Source organism: Scomber japonicus, chromosome 17, assembly GCF_027409825.1.
Source record: "Scomber japonicus isolate fScoJap1 chromosome 17, fScoJap1.pri, whole genome shotgun sequence".
NCBI lineage: Eukaryota > Metazoa > Chordata > Actinopteri > Scombriformes > Scombridae > Scomber > Scomber japonicus.
In genome coordinates, this window is record NC_070594.1 from 8,629,119 (window position 1) to 8,646,268 (window position 17,150).

General features: G+C 39.9%; 1 protein-coding gene across 3 annotated transcripts in view; it reads right to left on the reverse strand.

Moving 5' to 3' along the window:
• Nucleotides 1–365: 365 nt before the first annotated feature.
• pex7 (peroxisomal biogenesis factor 7) overlaps nucleotides 366–17,150 on the reverse strand; it is a 56,175-nt gene continuing 39,390 nt past the window's right edge. For all 3 annotated transcript variants that reach the window (XM_053336471.1, XM_053336473.1, XM_053336472.1), the window contains exons 10-11: nucleotides 16,920–17,019; nucleotides 366–1,635 (exon numbers count right to left, since the gene is read on the reverse strand). In XM_053336471.1, coding sequence (XP_053192446.1) covers nucleotides 1,567–1,635; nucleotides 16,920–17,019 — 169 coding nt within the window. In that variant the 3' untranslated portion in view covers nucleotides 366–1,566. The remainder of the gene's footprint in view (nucleotides 1,636–16,919; nucleotides 17,020–17,150) is intronic.

Genomic DNA, 17,150 nt, shown 5'->3' on the forward strand with positions numbered 1-17,150 from the left:
ATTTCACAGATTTGTATTGGTTACTGTTGTCCTTATATGTATGTAGAAATGTTGGGGATCAATCATTGTGATGTTATAAAATAAGGCTTTTAAAAATTGTCTTTGAACATACAGTTATAAATGTGCACAAAATTATTTGGGTGTTTTTTTCAGTAGTATATGAGATGAGCTTCAGATTGATACACATACAGACATATGACCAAACACATGATCCCCTTCAGGCTAACATCTGGTGGAGATAAAAGAAATACTCACTGGAGAACCCAACGTGGATTCAACGACTTCTGAAAATAGTCCACAGCAAATACACCATTTCTTAATATTCAAGTAACATTTATTAAGAATTTCAGTGGATGGCTGTTTTTGAAAATTACTGAGCCTTTTAAAAAAATGATATCTATTTTTAAAACTGTATGTCTTTAATAGGAACCAGTAGGCTCAGAGCTTAGAGTCACAAAGTAAGGGCTTCAGAAAATAAGCAGAGAACAACTAAAATATTGATATTTTAATGGAATTTGTTAAGAAAAAGAAATATACAACAGAGGTATTGATTGAGGAGATTAAATTACATACTTAACTGAAAAGATATGTTTTTAAAATCACTTCATTTGCTGCTTTGTTGAAGGCACTGCACATACAGACCATCATCATTACCATGAACCAAACTGGTGACATTTAAGCCATAAAATTGGTCACAGCTGACATTTGTACTGTAGCTGAATATCACTGAGCTGAAACAGAAGCATATCATGGATATCTTGGATCACACACTCATTGTTAAACATCCTGATTTACCTGATACACTCACAGTAGTTCAACATAACAATCAATAATACCTAAATACATTATGGATGTTTTACAAATCTCATTTTCTGCTTTATTGAAACAAACTGATGAGATGAGACTTAAATGATTCACTGTACAGCTGTATCACTGCTGTATCATAATCACAGCACAACGTTGAAATGTACTACTTATATGCTAATTAGGGCACTTGCTTGTCAGTAGTTAAATTTCAGCTCTTTTTATTCCCTTGTGCTATTCATCAGAATTAAAAGTCACAATAGGAAATGTAGGAACTTAAATGTTTTAGGAACAGAGGAGGAGGTTTCTGGCTCAACTTCATCTACTTCCAAACTGCTTGTGGCCTTCTTTGGGTCGTATTAAAACACATTACAAGCAGTATTTATATAAGGTATTTAAAAAAAAAACGTATCTGTGTCACATTGCTGCTTATAATGATGGCACTGTGTGTTTTGGCATTTCTTGTGAGGACAAATATCTGCTCATATAATCACTTTGTTGAGACTTTGTTTTAAGTCTAGATGCACTGATCCACCATTTTTTATACTGACTCTGATAACCAAACTCTCTTATTGTCCAAGCTTTTAAAATCTGCAAACCTCTCCAACAACTTGGGGAGTTAAAATATCTTTATTCCCAAAAGAAGAGCCTGACAGGACAGGGAAAGACTCACTGGGGTAAAATAAGTCTCCAGGACAATAAATGGAAATCAATACAAGGTCTAAAAGACTATGGTAGTTACTCTGTGTGGGTCTTTGTGTGTTACGATCCAGCTGATAGACAGGCAGGTGTGTAGATCTTCACCATCTCGTCCCAGGAACAGTCAACTACCTGCGGACGACAACAAACAAAGAACAAGTACTGTTAGAGACGAGGAGTTGCTGAGGTGTTAAGAGAGTAGGTGCTTACCATCAGCAACATAGATAGAGGACAGCATGGGTTTTATTTTATTTTATTTCTGAGAATGGAAAAACTGTGATTTGCTGCATTAAAAGGAAATATGGAGCCAGTTTGATATATTTTTGGAAAGTAAGTCATCTACTAGATTATAGTTAAAAAAAAGCCATTGATAGTAATGGAAAATAACGTTTGTAATTGTTTCATGAATATTTTCATTGACCTCAACTATCAGTGGTACAATTTATACTTTTCATTAAGTAAAGCAACGCGTTAGTTCATGCAGGACACAAAAGTAAATCAGCACATCCCATCAGTCTCACACCAATCACAGCCATCCACACCTCAAGGCGGACGATTTACCTTCCACCTACACTAACATTCCTCCAACATTGCGCACACTGCTGCTGCTTGCCTCCACCTTTCTGGTTCAGGGTCTCACCATGGCTCTTGGGTCAATCTGCATTTCATGTCTTATTCAGCCCACTCAGGGGGTCTTGCATTGCGCTCCCTGTTTTTGGCTCAGCAGAGTGGAACCTTCAACGCCAAGTAAAACTGTGTTACCATTTGTTGCAATAAATGGTTTAATCTAAGTGTTCCTGGCTGAAGATGTCATTAAATGTTACTATACTGTTATAAACCTTAACAAAAGCAATAGACAAGTCAAGAGATGTTTTTTTATTCATGTATTTGCACAATGCATTTAATTTTTCTGGAGAAGGTAAAATGTGTTGACTACTTCAGACATATTCTCAGAACAGCATTAGGAGGAGTTTTCCACTTTTCTTCTTTGCTATGATCGTCTCAACCATCTCCTTTGTTTTAGCCCTCCTGCAGCGCTCTGCAAACTGGGAAATCTCATTATCTTCATCTCTGGGGAGCAGCTCCATGAAGGTAACCCGAAATGTGATCGCAAGCTCAGCAGTTACAGCTGTTCTTGTAACTATGTCGCTGTCACTGATCATATTGGCAAAGGACTTTTTTTTTCGTGGATCCAATCTTGATGAATCTCCTCAGGGCATCCTAGTGGCGGACGACTCCATCTGTTGTGGTCACCGAACAAAACATTCACAAAAAAAAAACCCAAAAAACCTCTGCAAGTATCTCTTTTCAGGAATATATTGTTGATTTGGCACCAAAGTATTTTACTTACCCTGCTGGTTCACTTCTTCCAGGTTGGTTATATTAGATTTAGCTCCTTTTCTATCTGCCTCCGAGGCTACCAATATCTGCCATTACTAGCCTGGAATGAGGATGCACAGTGAACCAACACTGTAAGTACCATCCTTTCTTAACTGCCTCAAAGGCTATATCTAACAAAACCAGCCTGGTGGAGCATCATGCACAGTGATCCAGCACGGTAAATAGATTCTTCTGTTATCTGCTTCAGAGGCTAAATATATCTAACATAACCTGAGGACAGTGAGGTGGCTATTACGCACGGCTGCAGAGATCTGATTCACTGATTTTTAGAGTCAATGCTAAAATATAACAATCAGTGTGAAACATGGACATAGCGTCTCTGGTTATTATTAACTAAGCCCATGTTAGTAGCTGCTTTTCATACAAATATGAACCATAGACAACAGTTTATGGGTAATTAATGGGCAATCCTAGGGTAAGAAACCATCTGATTATAAAGAGGATCAATGCCTTTGCTCTCTTCTTGAACAGCTGTGTGTATCAGTGAGTTTCTTTGACTTTTCAATCTTCTTTTTTTTCTTCTTATCCTCTTCTTCTGAGGATGCTGAGGAGATGGATTCAGAGGAGGAAGTTGAAGGGAAGGCTCCAGATGTTGAAGTTGAAGAAGGAGGAGGTATCTGTGCAGGCTTTCTTTAGCCTGTGAGATGCGGGGGTTGGGGCTGGGGGCAGTACGTGGACAAGCAGAGGTGAAGTGTATAACTCAACCAAGATCAAAACCCTAAAAAGCTAAAAAGCTGCCTTTTATAATGCAGGTACTGTGGGTAATGTCCTGAGTGTTTGAAAGCAGAGAACTGTATCACAGAAGAACATGTCCCTAAAATAGGCCTTTTTATATTATACATAATGACTTTTATAATGCTCACACTGTAGTTCATGATTTTAAAAAACAGTTCTCTTTGAAATACAAAAAGTCTTTCTGTAATCCTTGGCTTAAATAAGAAATGATGTGCCAAAGGACTTAATCAGCCAAAGAACTTAATAAATAAACAGATTGAGCACAGGCTGGCAATCTGCTGCCAAAGTGGTGAGTACAACAGACAGATTTAAAGGTAACAGCCAAAATTTAAGCTGCTGCTGCTGCTTTTTTAATCACTGAGCTGGAGCAGACGTTAAGGTGATGTCTGCAGGTAACTTTGGTTAAACTTCAGCTAACCTGGTTGCCTTGGTAACTAGCTAGATTTAAACTAGCGGTAAAACTCCTATAGCCTGCTGTTAAAATACAATAAGATTAAGGGCTAAAGAGCTTGCTAGCTAAAAACCAACTAGCATTAACCTTTGTGTCGTCCTCCCGGGTCAAATTGACCCCGTCTGTTTTCCTTCTTTCCTCCTTCCCTCCCTCCCTTCCTTCCTTCCTTCCTTCATCCCCTTTTCTTCCTTCCTTCTGTCCTTCCTCCCTCCCTCCTTCCTTCTTTCCTTCCCTCCATCCTTTCCTTCCTCCCTCCCTCCTTTCCTTCCCTCTATCCTTTCCTTCCTCCCTTCCTTCTTTCTTCTGTCCTTCCTTCCTCTTTTCCTTACTCCCTTTCTCCCTCCCCCCCTCCTACTTTCCTTCCCTCCTTCCTCCCTTCCTTCTTTCCTCCCCCCTTCCTTCTTTCATCTGTCCTTCTTTCCTCCCTCCTTTCCCTTTCCTTCCTCCCTTCCTTCCTTGACTCGAGGACAACAGGAGGGTTAATTGCTGAATGCTATCTTTACCTAAAATGGGAAAGATTGACGTCAATATTATGTTCCCAAAGAAAACCCAAATTACAGGTTTAGCTTACCTCAACTTAACTTTTTGGGTTCATCATTTCTTCTTCTGTTTCCTTTTGTACTTGTGATTCTGCTCTTTGTCGTTGGACGGTCTGGTATGTGTTATATCTACATATCTACTAAAAAATGTATGTTATGACAGAAAATTGACAATATTTGGTTTTTGATATCACCTTGAACTTTTTTTAGTATTTCATAGCAGTAAAAACTACTTGTTTAATTGGACATATAATCAAAAATTATATGTAATAATAATTTGAGGCTTTTTGTCACGGTGACTCATATTTATACATATGGACGGGATGTTTTTCATTATTTTAATTAATCAGTTATTTCATCAATTAATGAGTATTAATCCATTGAAAACAGTCCTTCCTTGCCTCCCAGTGGACACACACAGATATTAAACCATAGCAGAATCCAGATGTTTTACAACAACAAAATGTTCTCTACTGCATTAGAACAAAGCGTGACTGTAGAGGAGAGAGCTGCGTGAAAACACACACAAAGAACAGAGTGTGATCTTGTTCTTTATGTGCAGAAACACTCAAGCTTTCAGCTGAAATAGTCTGAACTCATCTATTCCATCTCTGTGCTGCAGGTGAAGTGTGGACACTCAGGAAGGACAAACAGCACAGAGACGAGACCTTCAGCTCTCTGTCTCCTTCTGACGCACATGTACATCGGAGTGTTTCACCTAAATTGCTTCCATTATCGAGTACAGGAGAGAGACATTTAGTGAGATAGTTGACTGGCAGCTGGTGTCTTTTAACCGTCTGATTTATTTTTATTCCCTCCCAAAAGCAAACCTGTTCTTCACCTGCTGCTGTGATTAAGTACACTGACGATGCACAATAACATTACATTAGCATTAGACTGACAACCGTCATTTTCTGTCATTGTTATTTTTACTTTCATGATTTACTATTTTAAAAAGCAGATTAACCATAAATCATGTTGTTACAACTGTAAAACCAAGTAATATCATTTGTGATAGTATTTGTTAAAATGTATGGAAAATACTTGATCTATCTTAATATTAGTTTTTGGTTTGGCTTTTCATATTTTAATAAAGAGTTATAAAAATAAAGAAATATGTAATTTACATTTTTTATAATTAAATAATAATTTGTCTGAAAATACGGAATATTGATCACAAGTACAAGACGTACTTAATGAATGCCTTAAATTATGAAATCAAACTTTTTGGCCATTTATTTTCTATTTAATGACTTACTAAGTTTTTTTTACAGTAGTAGTTGCAAATATTGTATCTTATAATTAAACTCTAGTTAATTGAATAAATAATCATGTCATTTTGTTTTTTGCAGCTGATGCAGGTTTGTTTAGGGCTGAATGCTACAGTATATCAAATTAATCACTATTTTTGTTTTTGCATGAGTATAAAATCACACACTCTCCTTTTCAGATTTGTGGCTGATTCTGATTTAGTTCATTCCGGAATTATGAAGGTAAATTCAAAAGAAAACAAAACAAATGTTCAAAAGTTTTAAAAAAATGTCTTTCAGTTGGAGAAATTCCAGATGAGCTAACTGAAAGTACTAAAAGGTACATTTAAAGTAGAGGTTTCATTGGCAGGTACATTTCAGACGAAGCAGAGGAGGAGACGCTGCAGCTGTGTCTCCTCCTCCTCCCTCTCTTTCTAATTTGGCTGGAGGTGGCTATCAGCTGAATGACATGCCTCCGTGCGGACGTGGCTATCATCTGAAAGACACACTGTGGCCTGCGTCGTCTCCTCTGGCTGCACAACACAAACCGACTGATGACTCTGAACTCTGCTCGCAGCTCTCACAGTGAAACAATGGTTCCACTTCATTTTCTCCATCAGGAATATAAAGACACCTTTTGATTCATGTCGTCACACAGTGAAACACAGTCAGCTGCAGCCTGCTGGTCGGGGAAGTGGGATTATAAATACATTACCTATCCTAAATGTTACTGTGAGCTACAATGAACAAGACTGAAGCAACTTCCTCAAACCTTTTTCCTCCTTATTATGCTTTTATACAACAAATTAGCACCCAATATGTCTTTATCACTATATTTCTTTGTTCTTAACCCTCCTGTTGTCCTCGGGTCAAGGAAGGATGGCAGGAAGGAAGTAAGGAGAGAGGGAAGGGAGGAAGGAAAGGAGGAAGGAAGGAAGGAAGTAAGGAGAGAGGGAAGGAAGGGAGGAAGGAAGGAAGGAAGGAAGGAGACAAGGAAGGGATGAAGGAAAGGAGTAAGGAAGGGAGAAAAGGAGGAAGGAGAGAAGGACGGAAGGAAGGAAAGGTGGAAGGAAGGAAGTAAGGAGAGAGGGAAGGAAGGGAGGAAGGAAGGAAGTAAGGAGAGAAAGAAGGGACGGAGGAAAGGAAAGGAAGGAAGGAAGGAAGGAAAGGAGTAAGGAGGGAGGGAGGGAAAGGAAGTAAGTAAGGAGAGAAGGAAGGGAGGAAGGAAAAGAGGAAGGAAGGAAGGAAGGAAAGAAGTAAGGAGGAAGGAAGGAAGGAGGGATGGAAGGAAATTAGGAAAGAATGGAGGGAGTATGGAAGGAGGAGGGAGCAAAGAAAGAGGGAAGGAGGGGAAGAATTAAGGAACAATTAAAGAAAGAGGGAGGAAGGAAGGAAAGAAAAGATGGGGTAAATTTGACCCGGGAGGACGACACGAGGGTTAAGGAAACAGGAGTTTGTTTCCAGATAAATAAATTAAAGTAGAAAGCCCTAAAAGCTTTGAGTAAGTCATGTGCCAGTCCATGTAGTTAGTAGATATTGAGATATTTCTTGAATTGGGTTTGTTTTGCAGCATCATCGACCCCCGCCCCCCCCCCACCCCCTCCTGATTCTGGGCTTCCCTTCTGCTCCGTTTGTGCTCCTGATGGGAGTCAACAAGCCGCAAGACCTTTCAGGGTATGAGTAAGCAAAGTGAAGCAGTGAGTCAGCCATTGAGAAGAGGAATGCCTTTCTTTAATTAACTTTTACAGCCATCTGTAATGGAAAAGGCTCACACACCAGCCAAGACTGCAGCAAAGCACAAAGAGAGAAAGAGAGAGAGCAAGAGAGAGCAAGAGAGAGCAAGAGAAATGACGCGATGTGTAACGAGGAGGGGAGGAGGAGCACTAAAGACTAAAGGGAATATAAAAGCAGGACAGACAGTTCAAAGTCTGAGGAATGTTCAATGCCTCCTTTAAAAGGCTTTTTAAATGTTCAAATAATAAGAGGAAGATTAATGAGGAAACAATTAAAACACTAATAAGCTGGTGTCTTCAGGACACGACGGTCAAACGGTACAGTAAAGTGTTGAGTTGTCGTGGTAACTGTTTTTTGAGTGACAGCTACGGGACACATCAGCTGCTCAGGTTATAGCCGCAGAAACAGCTAAACCTAAACTAAAATATCTCTAACATGCAGACTCTTCACCCTTACATACTGTTCATATTCTGACTCATAATTAGTCTCAACACCAATTCACATTCATAAATTCATTCATAAAGAGTTGATTAATCCTTAATGAAGCTGTCAGAGAGCATTATGGGGGAAAAACAGGTATCCCAATCACTATTTTATGGTCCAGGAGAAAATTTCAATACATGTTTGAAAGGTTACTTAAAAATTTTGTAATAAACACAGGTCAAATTTGGATATTTGCATCCATCAAAATATGTATCAGCTGTACTTTTTTTTTTTTTTTTTTTTAAATATGCATTTTATTTTTTATTTCCATTTTTGTATATTCAGGTTCACATTAGGAAAAGTCCACTTAGAAGAAATGTGTATGTAGTGTTTTTACAGCTCTCAAATGTAAAAAAATTGGTCAAATTGAACCCTGAACAGTATGTAAGGGTTAAGTAATTAACACGTGTTCATAATATCAATGTCCTTTAGGGCTTTAGAGATATTTAGTGTACAACAGAATACAGAATATATAATAAAAGGTCTTTTTTGGTCTATCCACTATCTGAAGACCAAACAGGGTTTACCCAAAAACTATCACTCATTCATAACTGTGAGGTGGCTTCTTAATAAAATCTGTTCCAGAAGATTTCATTTCTTTTCCCTCAAAATATTTGGCTTTGAAGCATGATTAGTTTCTTAGTTTGCAGTAACTATGCACCTCCATGAGCATGCATATGTACTAATACTATCAGGTCCTCTCTCTTCTTTAATGCAGGGGGACATACCAAGGTTGTCTGTTATCCCACCTCCTCTTAGACATGGCTATCAAACCCCTTGTCATGAGGGAAGGGGCCATAAAGTGTCCCTGTATGCAGACGACTGATGACTTCACATATCAGACTGAAAATGATCCATCTCTCATTTCTTAAACACTCTCAAAACCTTTACTATGATCTCTGGGTAAAAGCTCAATATGGCTAAAAGTGTTTCTTCTCCCAACAAGTCTGACCTTCCCTCCTTCCTTTCATCCATCTTTTCTTACTGTCTTCTTTTCCTTTCCTCCTTCCTTCCTTCCTTCCTTCCTTCCTTCTCTTCCTTCCTTCCTCCATTTTTCCTTACTGTTTTCTTTTCCTTTCATCCTTCCTTCCTTCCTTCTTTCCTTCCTTCCTCCATTTTTCCTTACTGTCTTCTTTTCCTTCCTCCATTTTTCCTTCCATTCTTCCTCCCTTTCATCCATCTTTCCTTACGGTCTTCTTTTCCTTCCTTCCTTCTTCCCTTCCTTCCTTCCTTCCTTCCTCCCTTTCATCCTTCTCTCCTTACTGTCTTCTTTTCCTTCCTTCCTTCCTTCCTTCCTTCCTTCCTTCTTCCCTCCTCCTTCCTTCCTTCCTTCCTCACTGTCTTCTTTTCCTTTCATCTATCTTTCCTTATTCACTTCTCTGCCCTTTCTACTTTAAACAAAGAACTGTATCAGATTGCATCATATCAACAGTTCTTTGACTAAGGACTAGGAGCTCAAAAGGTTAAGTGGGGGGTCGGAGCGATGGATTGGAGGAGTTTGTAATTGGAGCTATTCATGTTACTCTACTTTTTTGTGTTGATACTTTATGGTACTGTATTATCACAGAGAAATACCACAATATACTGTACTACCATTGCACTAGTACTGCACCAGGCATAGTATCACGTATTACAGTAGCAGTATGATTTTAACAGTGGCAGTTATCTTAAATAACCAACCTACAGACCTGAGAAAGCCTGTCATCCTACATTTCTGTATGATCTATCGCCTCATTCTATCTCTTCCTCACACACACACACACACACATACACACACAAAGCAAATATCCTTCTTGTGTGTAAGTGTGTGTGTGGTTTCGCCTGCAGAGTCTTAAAGAGGGTGATCCATCAGACACATGTGGCTAAACCTGGATAAGACCGAAGACTAAACCGGGGGAGGGAGTGAAGAAAAACACATTTTTGAAGGGGAGTGGGGACTTTAACAGCGAGATACAGTGGTTCAAGTGTAAGCTTTACTTTAACAGAGCAGAGCAGAACAGAACATCGAGGTTCAATTTAAAATCTAACTTTATAGTCGATGAGCTTGTAAAACCACCTGCCAGAACATCCTATTCAGGACAGTTTAACCTCAGACAAGAACTACTGATTATACTGTAATTTCCTCAATGTCAGGAGAAATGGAGCTGTCTGTGGTGCTGAAGCTGCTCGTCTAGCAGCAGATACAACCAGGGATATTCTATATTTTTCTTAACGTCAAAAAATGCCATAAAAACACCCAAACCAACAGTTTACTCATCTATTAACATATTAATGAGCTACATCGCTCCTCTGGGTGACATTTCATCACAATGAACACACACACTGTAGTTCATTACTTTAGTTACTCAATCCCACACACAAACTGTTCTGGTATATTATGTATTTGTGAGGGTTTTTTTTAATGATTTACATCTTCAGTAGAAACCACTGGGATTGCTTTTGCTGCAGAATTGCCTTCACATAGGTTTTATAATGTTTCAAGTATGTCTTATAACAATAGTCAGAGGTTTTCTTCACTGTAATCATTCCTCCTGGTCATACTGATTATTAAAAGATCTTCAAATGTGCTTTCAATGGAAGTGATTGGGGACACAAATCCAGATGTGAAGCTTATATGAAGTTTCAGCAGTCTGAGTTAGTCACATGAAGTGGATATCTGACACATTTACAGTCTTTATAGCATCAAATTCCCTCTTAGTGTTTCCCTGTTGAGCTGTGGTGGAAGTATAGTTACAAAAAGAAGGACTATGGCATTAAAAATACTGTAATGTTGAAACATATCTACTTGTTTTGCCTCTGACTTTGGACGTCTGAAGCTTTATATTAGCTTCAGATCAACTTTTCTTTTTTTTAAAAATATTTTTGGGGCTTTTTGCCTTTAATGGACAGACAAGTAGAGAGAGACAGGAAACAGGAGGCAGAGAGGAGGGAATGACACGCAGGATAGGACCGCTCAGCACAGGATTTGAACCAGACGCCTGCAGTGAAGACTGTAGCCTCAACACATGGGGCGGGTGCTCTACCCACTGAGCTAAACACCACCCAGATCAACTTTTAAATGCACTGTGGATTTTGTCCTCCATCACTTACATTGTAGGTGTACCATGAAAGGATCTTCTAATGGTCAGTATGAACAGGAAGAATGATTACAGCAAGACAAAAAAGATGTTTTAATATTAATTTGGGCCCCTGACTTTTGCTTTAAGACAGACTTGAAAAATGGTGAACCTGTCCTTCAACCTCTCTGCCTCTACTTTTACATTTTGACTACATTACGTCATTTTCCCTTGTGAGCAGAAATAGCTTGCTGGAAAATCAGAGCAAGGACTTTTCCAGGACACACACACACAATGACGAGATAGGTTGAACCCATAACGTCACAGTAAACAGTCAGTTTCCCACGGCAACCGATCACAGAGGAAAAAAGGCTTGTCCCGGCCACTGACTCTGAGTTTCCCTTTTTAAATCTTTTGACAGGCTGTTTGAGCTGCATGCATGTGTGTGTGTGTTTTGAGTATGCAGTAATGAGCTGTATTGTCTGTGTTGCTGCTGTCTGAGAATGTGTGTGTGTGTGTGTGTGTGTGTGTGTGCGTGTATGTGTGTGTGTGTGTGTGTGTGTGTGTGTGTGTGTGTGGCAGCAGCAGTAGTAATGAGCTGTATTGTTAGCTGTGTTATCAGACATGTCATTACAGGAAAACACAATCAGCTCTGACAGTTTTTAACGTCATGGACCAGATCTCCACTCTATTTCTCTCCTTCAGCCTTTCCATCTTTTTCTTTTCTTTGTCTCTTTCTTTCTGGTTGAGTTTTTCCACAGCTATGTAATAAACTCTGATAACATGATAAATTCACAGGAAATTCACAGTGATACTTAAATAATAAAATAAAGCTGCAGCCAAGCTGATCTACAAAATTGTAATATTGGAATATATAATATGCTTACACATGGAATATGTGATTGATTTTTAACATCAAATGGTTGAACACAAACTATTACTACATGCTTTGTTGCTAGTTTTAACAATTCAATTCAATTCAATTTTATTTATGTAGCGCCAAATCACCACTAAAGTTATCTTAAGGCACTTTTCACATAGAGCAGGTCTAGACTGTACTCTTTAAACTAAATTTAACAGTGGCTAGTGGTTCCAAAAAATTCAACACAGTTTGCATGAAATTTGGGGTCTGGAGAATTTTGGGTATAAAGAAATGCAACAGGAGTGTAGCGGAGAGGGAGGGGGAGGGGTCTGAATGTTGTACTTCTTCAAATTTGATGCCAAGTCCTCTCTCTCCTCAAAGTTACCAACTGCAGCTTTAAGGCACTTTTCACATAGAGCAGGTCTAGACTGTACTCTTTAATCTAAATTTAACAGTGGCTAATGGTTCCACTTGATCATTAGTATTCTTTCCTCCCCCCTTCCTTCCTTCCTTCCTTCCCTCCCTCCCTCCCTCCCATCTTCCTTCCTTCCTTCCCTCCTTCCTCCCTCCTTTCCCTCCTTTCTTTCCTTCTTCCTCCGTTCCCCCTTCCTCCCTTCCTTCCTTGTCTCGAGGACAACAGGAGGGTTAAAGGGAAAAAAGTGGTTTGCCATTGTTGAACATCATACCGAATATAATATCATTGACAAATAATATTACAAATACAGCTGCATTTAAAATATTATGAATATGCAAATTAACAATTCTGTTTATGCAGTACAAGCGGGAACTTGTACTCTCTTATTAAAATGAAATGATGTGCCTGTACATAGATTGGTAGTACCAGATTTTTGTCACTGTTGTACACCTTGTTGTTTGACAGTCATCAGGAATCAACATTAAAGCAAACACATGAATATAAGCTTAAAATATTAATGAACATATCTGGTCCTATTATCAGTGTAGAGTCACAGTGTAGCTCATGTTGTGACGTGTGTGTGCGTGTGTGTGTGTGTGTGTGTGTGTGCATGGTTGTGTGTGTGACAATGACAGCTGGGATGTACTGGCTCCTCATCACTGTGATTGGCTGAGTCAGCTCTTTGTTCTCCGTGGATACCATTGACCAGAAGCGTCTGTTTATACCCTCATGAAGACACATTGTCACAGTAAAAGCTTCTGCATGCTTTGTGTAGCTTGTAAACAGATTTGTAAGAGACATTTTTCACCCGCTCACTGACATGAGAACCTTTTACCTGAGATATTTTTTTTTTAAATTCAAATTGACCCCATCCATTTTAACTGTTCCTTTTTTCCTTCTCTCTTTCTTTCCTCCCTCTTTCCTTCTTTCCCCCCTCCCTCCCTCCTTTCCTTCCTTCTTTCCTCCCTCCTTTCCTTCCTTCCTTTACTTCCTCCTTCCCTCCTTTCCTTAATTCCCCCTTCTCTCTTTCTTTCCTCCCTCCTTTCTTCTTTCCTCTCTCCCTCCCTCCTTCCTCCCTTCTTTCCTCCTCTCCTTCCTTCCTCCCTCCCTCCTTCCTCCCTCCTTTCCTTCCTCCCTCCCTCCTTCCTCCCTCCCTCCCTCCTTCCTCCCTCCTTTCCTTCCTTCCTTCTTCCTCCCTCCCTTCCTTCCTTGACTCAAGGACAACAGGAGGGTTTAATCAAATTGGGCTGATTTATAGTTGAATATTTAGCTGTAGGTGTGCTGAGAGTCAAGTTGCCTAAAGAAAGAGATTTGAGGGGAAATGTTGTGCTGCATTAGCATTTTGTTGGAAGAACTCAGAGTGAACTTGAATATCATTTCCATAAACATGGCTGCTTGGCTAGTAATCCTGACATCAGATTAATCTGCTGGAAACAAGCCGACGCTACGTTATCTGTCCCACTGTGTTATATCAGACTCCTCTCCTCTCCTTGCACTTGTATTTTTGGTATCTTTTTTTTTTTTTGTCTCTCACCTCTATTCTGAGTTTCTACATTATCTTTACAGCCTGTAAGCCATTTTCAAAGTGTGTTTTTTTTTCATTTTCAGTAAGCACATAAAAATTCAGAAAAACTGCTCAGCTGAGGGGGAAAAGTTGGCGTGTCGATAAAAGCGAAAGGTAAACAGACTTAGTGAATAAATGATGATGTAGCATGAAGCATGCGAGTTAAAATGTCACTGAAGAGATAAAACCAGCAGATCTGTGTGAAGCCATGAGGAGACTGTAACGTTCCTCAAATTAATACATGAAACAAACAGAAATGTCAGATTTCATTTCATGTTTTCCACAATGTTTCGCATCATTTGAGCTTTTTAATGACATCACTTCGTTGGTACTGACTGGAAGAATGGTGTTGACCCATACAAACCAGTCCAAAAAAACCTGTAGAAACCAATCAATTAAATAATGATAATAAAATAACCAGTGAAAGGAACTCTTATTAACTTCACTAACATCACTACATCATTTTTGGTCACAGTAGGCAGCTGTTTTCAGAGAAGAAGCTCCGGCACATTACTGTACCTGCTCAGCACCAAATAAACAGACACAGTTAACCCTCCTGTTGTCCTCGAGAAAAGGAAGGAAGGGAGGAAGATGGAAGGAAGGATGGAAGGGAGGAAGAAGGAAGGAAAGGAGGGAAAGGAGGGAGGAAGGAAGGGAGGAAGAAGGAAGAAAAGGAGGGAGGAACGGAGGAAGAAGGAAAGAAAGGAGGGAAAGGAGGGAGGAAGATGGAAGGAAGGATGGAAGGGAGGAAGAAGGAAGGAAAGGAGGGAAAGGAGGGAGGAAGATGGAAGGAAGGATGGAAGGGAGGAAGAAGGAAGGAAAGGAGAGAGGCAGAAGGAAGGAAAGGAGAGATGGAGGGAAGGAAGGAAAGGAGGAAGGAAGGAAGAAGGAAGGAAGGAAGAAGGAAGGAAGGAAAGGAGGAACGAAGGGAGGAAGAAGGAAAGACAGGAGGGAAAGGAGGGAAGAAGAAGGAAGGATGGAAGGGAGAAAGAAGGAAGGAAAGGAGAGAGGAAGAAGGAAGGAAAGGAGAGATGGAGGGAGGAAGGAGAGAAGGAAGGAAGGAAGATAGAAGGGAGGGAGGGAAGGGAGGAAGGGAGGAAGGAAGGAAGGAAGGAAGGAAGGAAGGAAGGAAGAAAGGAAGGAAAGGAAGGAAGGAGGGAAGGAAAGAAGGACAGAAGGAAGGGAGGAAGGAAAGAACAGTCAAAACAGACAGGGTCAATTTGACCCGGGAGGACGACACGAAGGTTAACTGGAGCATTTAGCCAGGTACTTCCCTCAGGAGTTGGTAGAGGTCCAGGTTTCTGCTCCATAACTGCTGGATGTGATAATAACAAGTTCAACATATGAACTTAAAATCTGATGACATGTCAGCATTGTCTTCACTACTTGTTTCTGCACTAATAAAGACGAGTTTTCAAACCTTTTCCACATTTCTGCATGTTAGTTTTTTTTAAAAGGATAACTGTAATGAAGTGCACAGCCAGCTAACAGCTACCTGGAAGGAAGGAAATTAATCTGAAAACTAATGGCATGGTTTGAAAAATGGTCAGCAGTGATGTATGAACCGTTTGTAGTTAATGGGCTAAAACCTGCAAAGCCGCTTTTGTTCTTTTAAGGTTCATGCTCAGATAAAAAAATAAGCAGCTCCAGGCATTTTTAGGAGCTGTTGTAAAGTTTAGCAACAAAGACAAACTTTCCTTTTAACCAATTTGAGCGAGCGATGACGTAGGCGTGATAACCTCGCTTCACTCTTCTGTGTTTCTGTTTGCGTCACAGCTGAGTGTGCAAACAACTGCAGCTGATTTCAGATCTCATTTCCCAATCCAGACGTTAATCCCAGGATGGTTTTTGTCATGATTTCCCACGCATATATTCTCCTGACTTCAAGCTGAACTCTGCTGTCTTGTCATTTTCACCCCTTTGCTTGGATTTACACATCTGGAGGGGGAGTTAGAGAAAGACACCGCCTGTTTAAATTAGCAGTTAAACTGAATTAGACATGAGTGGCCTTTTCAGTTCACTGCTTCTTTACCCCGAACACATTGAAACACTGACAGCCCTGTGTTAGTGTGTGTGTGTGTCTGTGTGTGTGTGTCTGTGTGTGGGTTAACTGTGGCCTGCTCATGTGCGGACAGACTGATGGATGGCCCAGTCAGACAGACAGAAACCGGATGTGGACACACGCTGGATAGAAAGACATAGAGGTGAGGGAAGGGAGGAAGCGATGCTGTATTTTGATGTAAATAAAGTCTTGAGGATAATACTCCAACTTCCTCTTCTCCACAAAACCTCAGAACAACGAAGGCCCAGTATCCTCACTCCAGGCAACATCACATATTCAAGAAGATACCCATCCATAAATCTTTGTGAATTCCTCTTCAGTTACAAGTCTTAGCACGTTTCCTTTCTGTATATTTTTCTGTACTCGGCCCCCCCCCCCCAAAAAAAGAACATCATGCCATATCTGTGATGTAGGTAATAAATAAATACTGAGCACTAGCAGAGCGATCACCATCTGTAACCAGTGTATGTATTGGTAGTCTGGTAGTGTGATAACATCCCAAAAAAAGGGGATTAAACACACTAGAATAGCACCTTCTCCATTTCCAGACTCCTTGCAACTGTTTTTTTATTGGGCGAATGAGCCGGGCATTGCAACGAAACAGGAAACACGCTGTTTAATTTCCACCTCAGAAAGGCTTTAAGGGAAGTGAATCGGAAAAGGAGCAAATATTTGTACACTGGAAATGTATTGGAGCTTTAACTTTAGACCACTTTACCTTTGGAGAGTTTCCAACAACACAGCTACAAGCATCACCTCATATAAGTACTGTCTGGCTATATTTAAAGAGTATTCATTCATAATAATACTGATGAATGAATGAATGGAGTAAAATAAGATACAGGCAGTGTGTGAATGTCTTACCTGGTTGGGGACATGCAGGCTGAAGTCTAACCCACAGACGAACTCTGAGTGATGCTCCACAGTGTCTAGAAGAGGCTGGTTCCTGCTGTAATCCCAGAACCTAAAACACATACAAATACAGATATTTATTTATTTTTAATTTTTTATTGAATGCAAAAACACAGATATTTAATTAACTGCTTTTTCATATCAAGCACCAGAAGATGTCCCTCCTTTCCTTCCTCCTTTTCT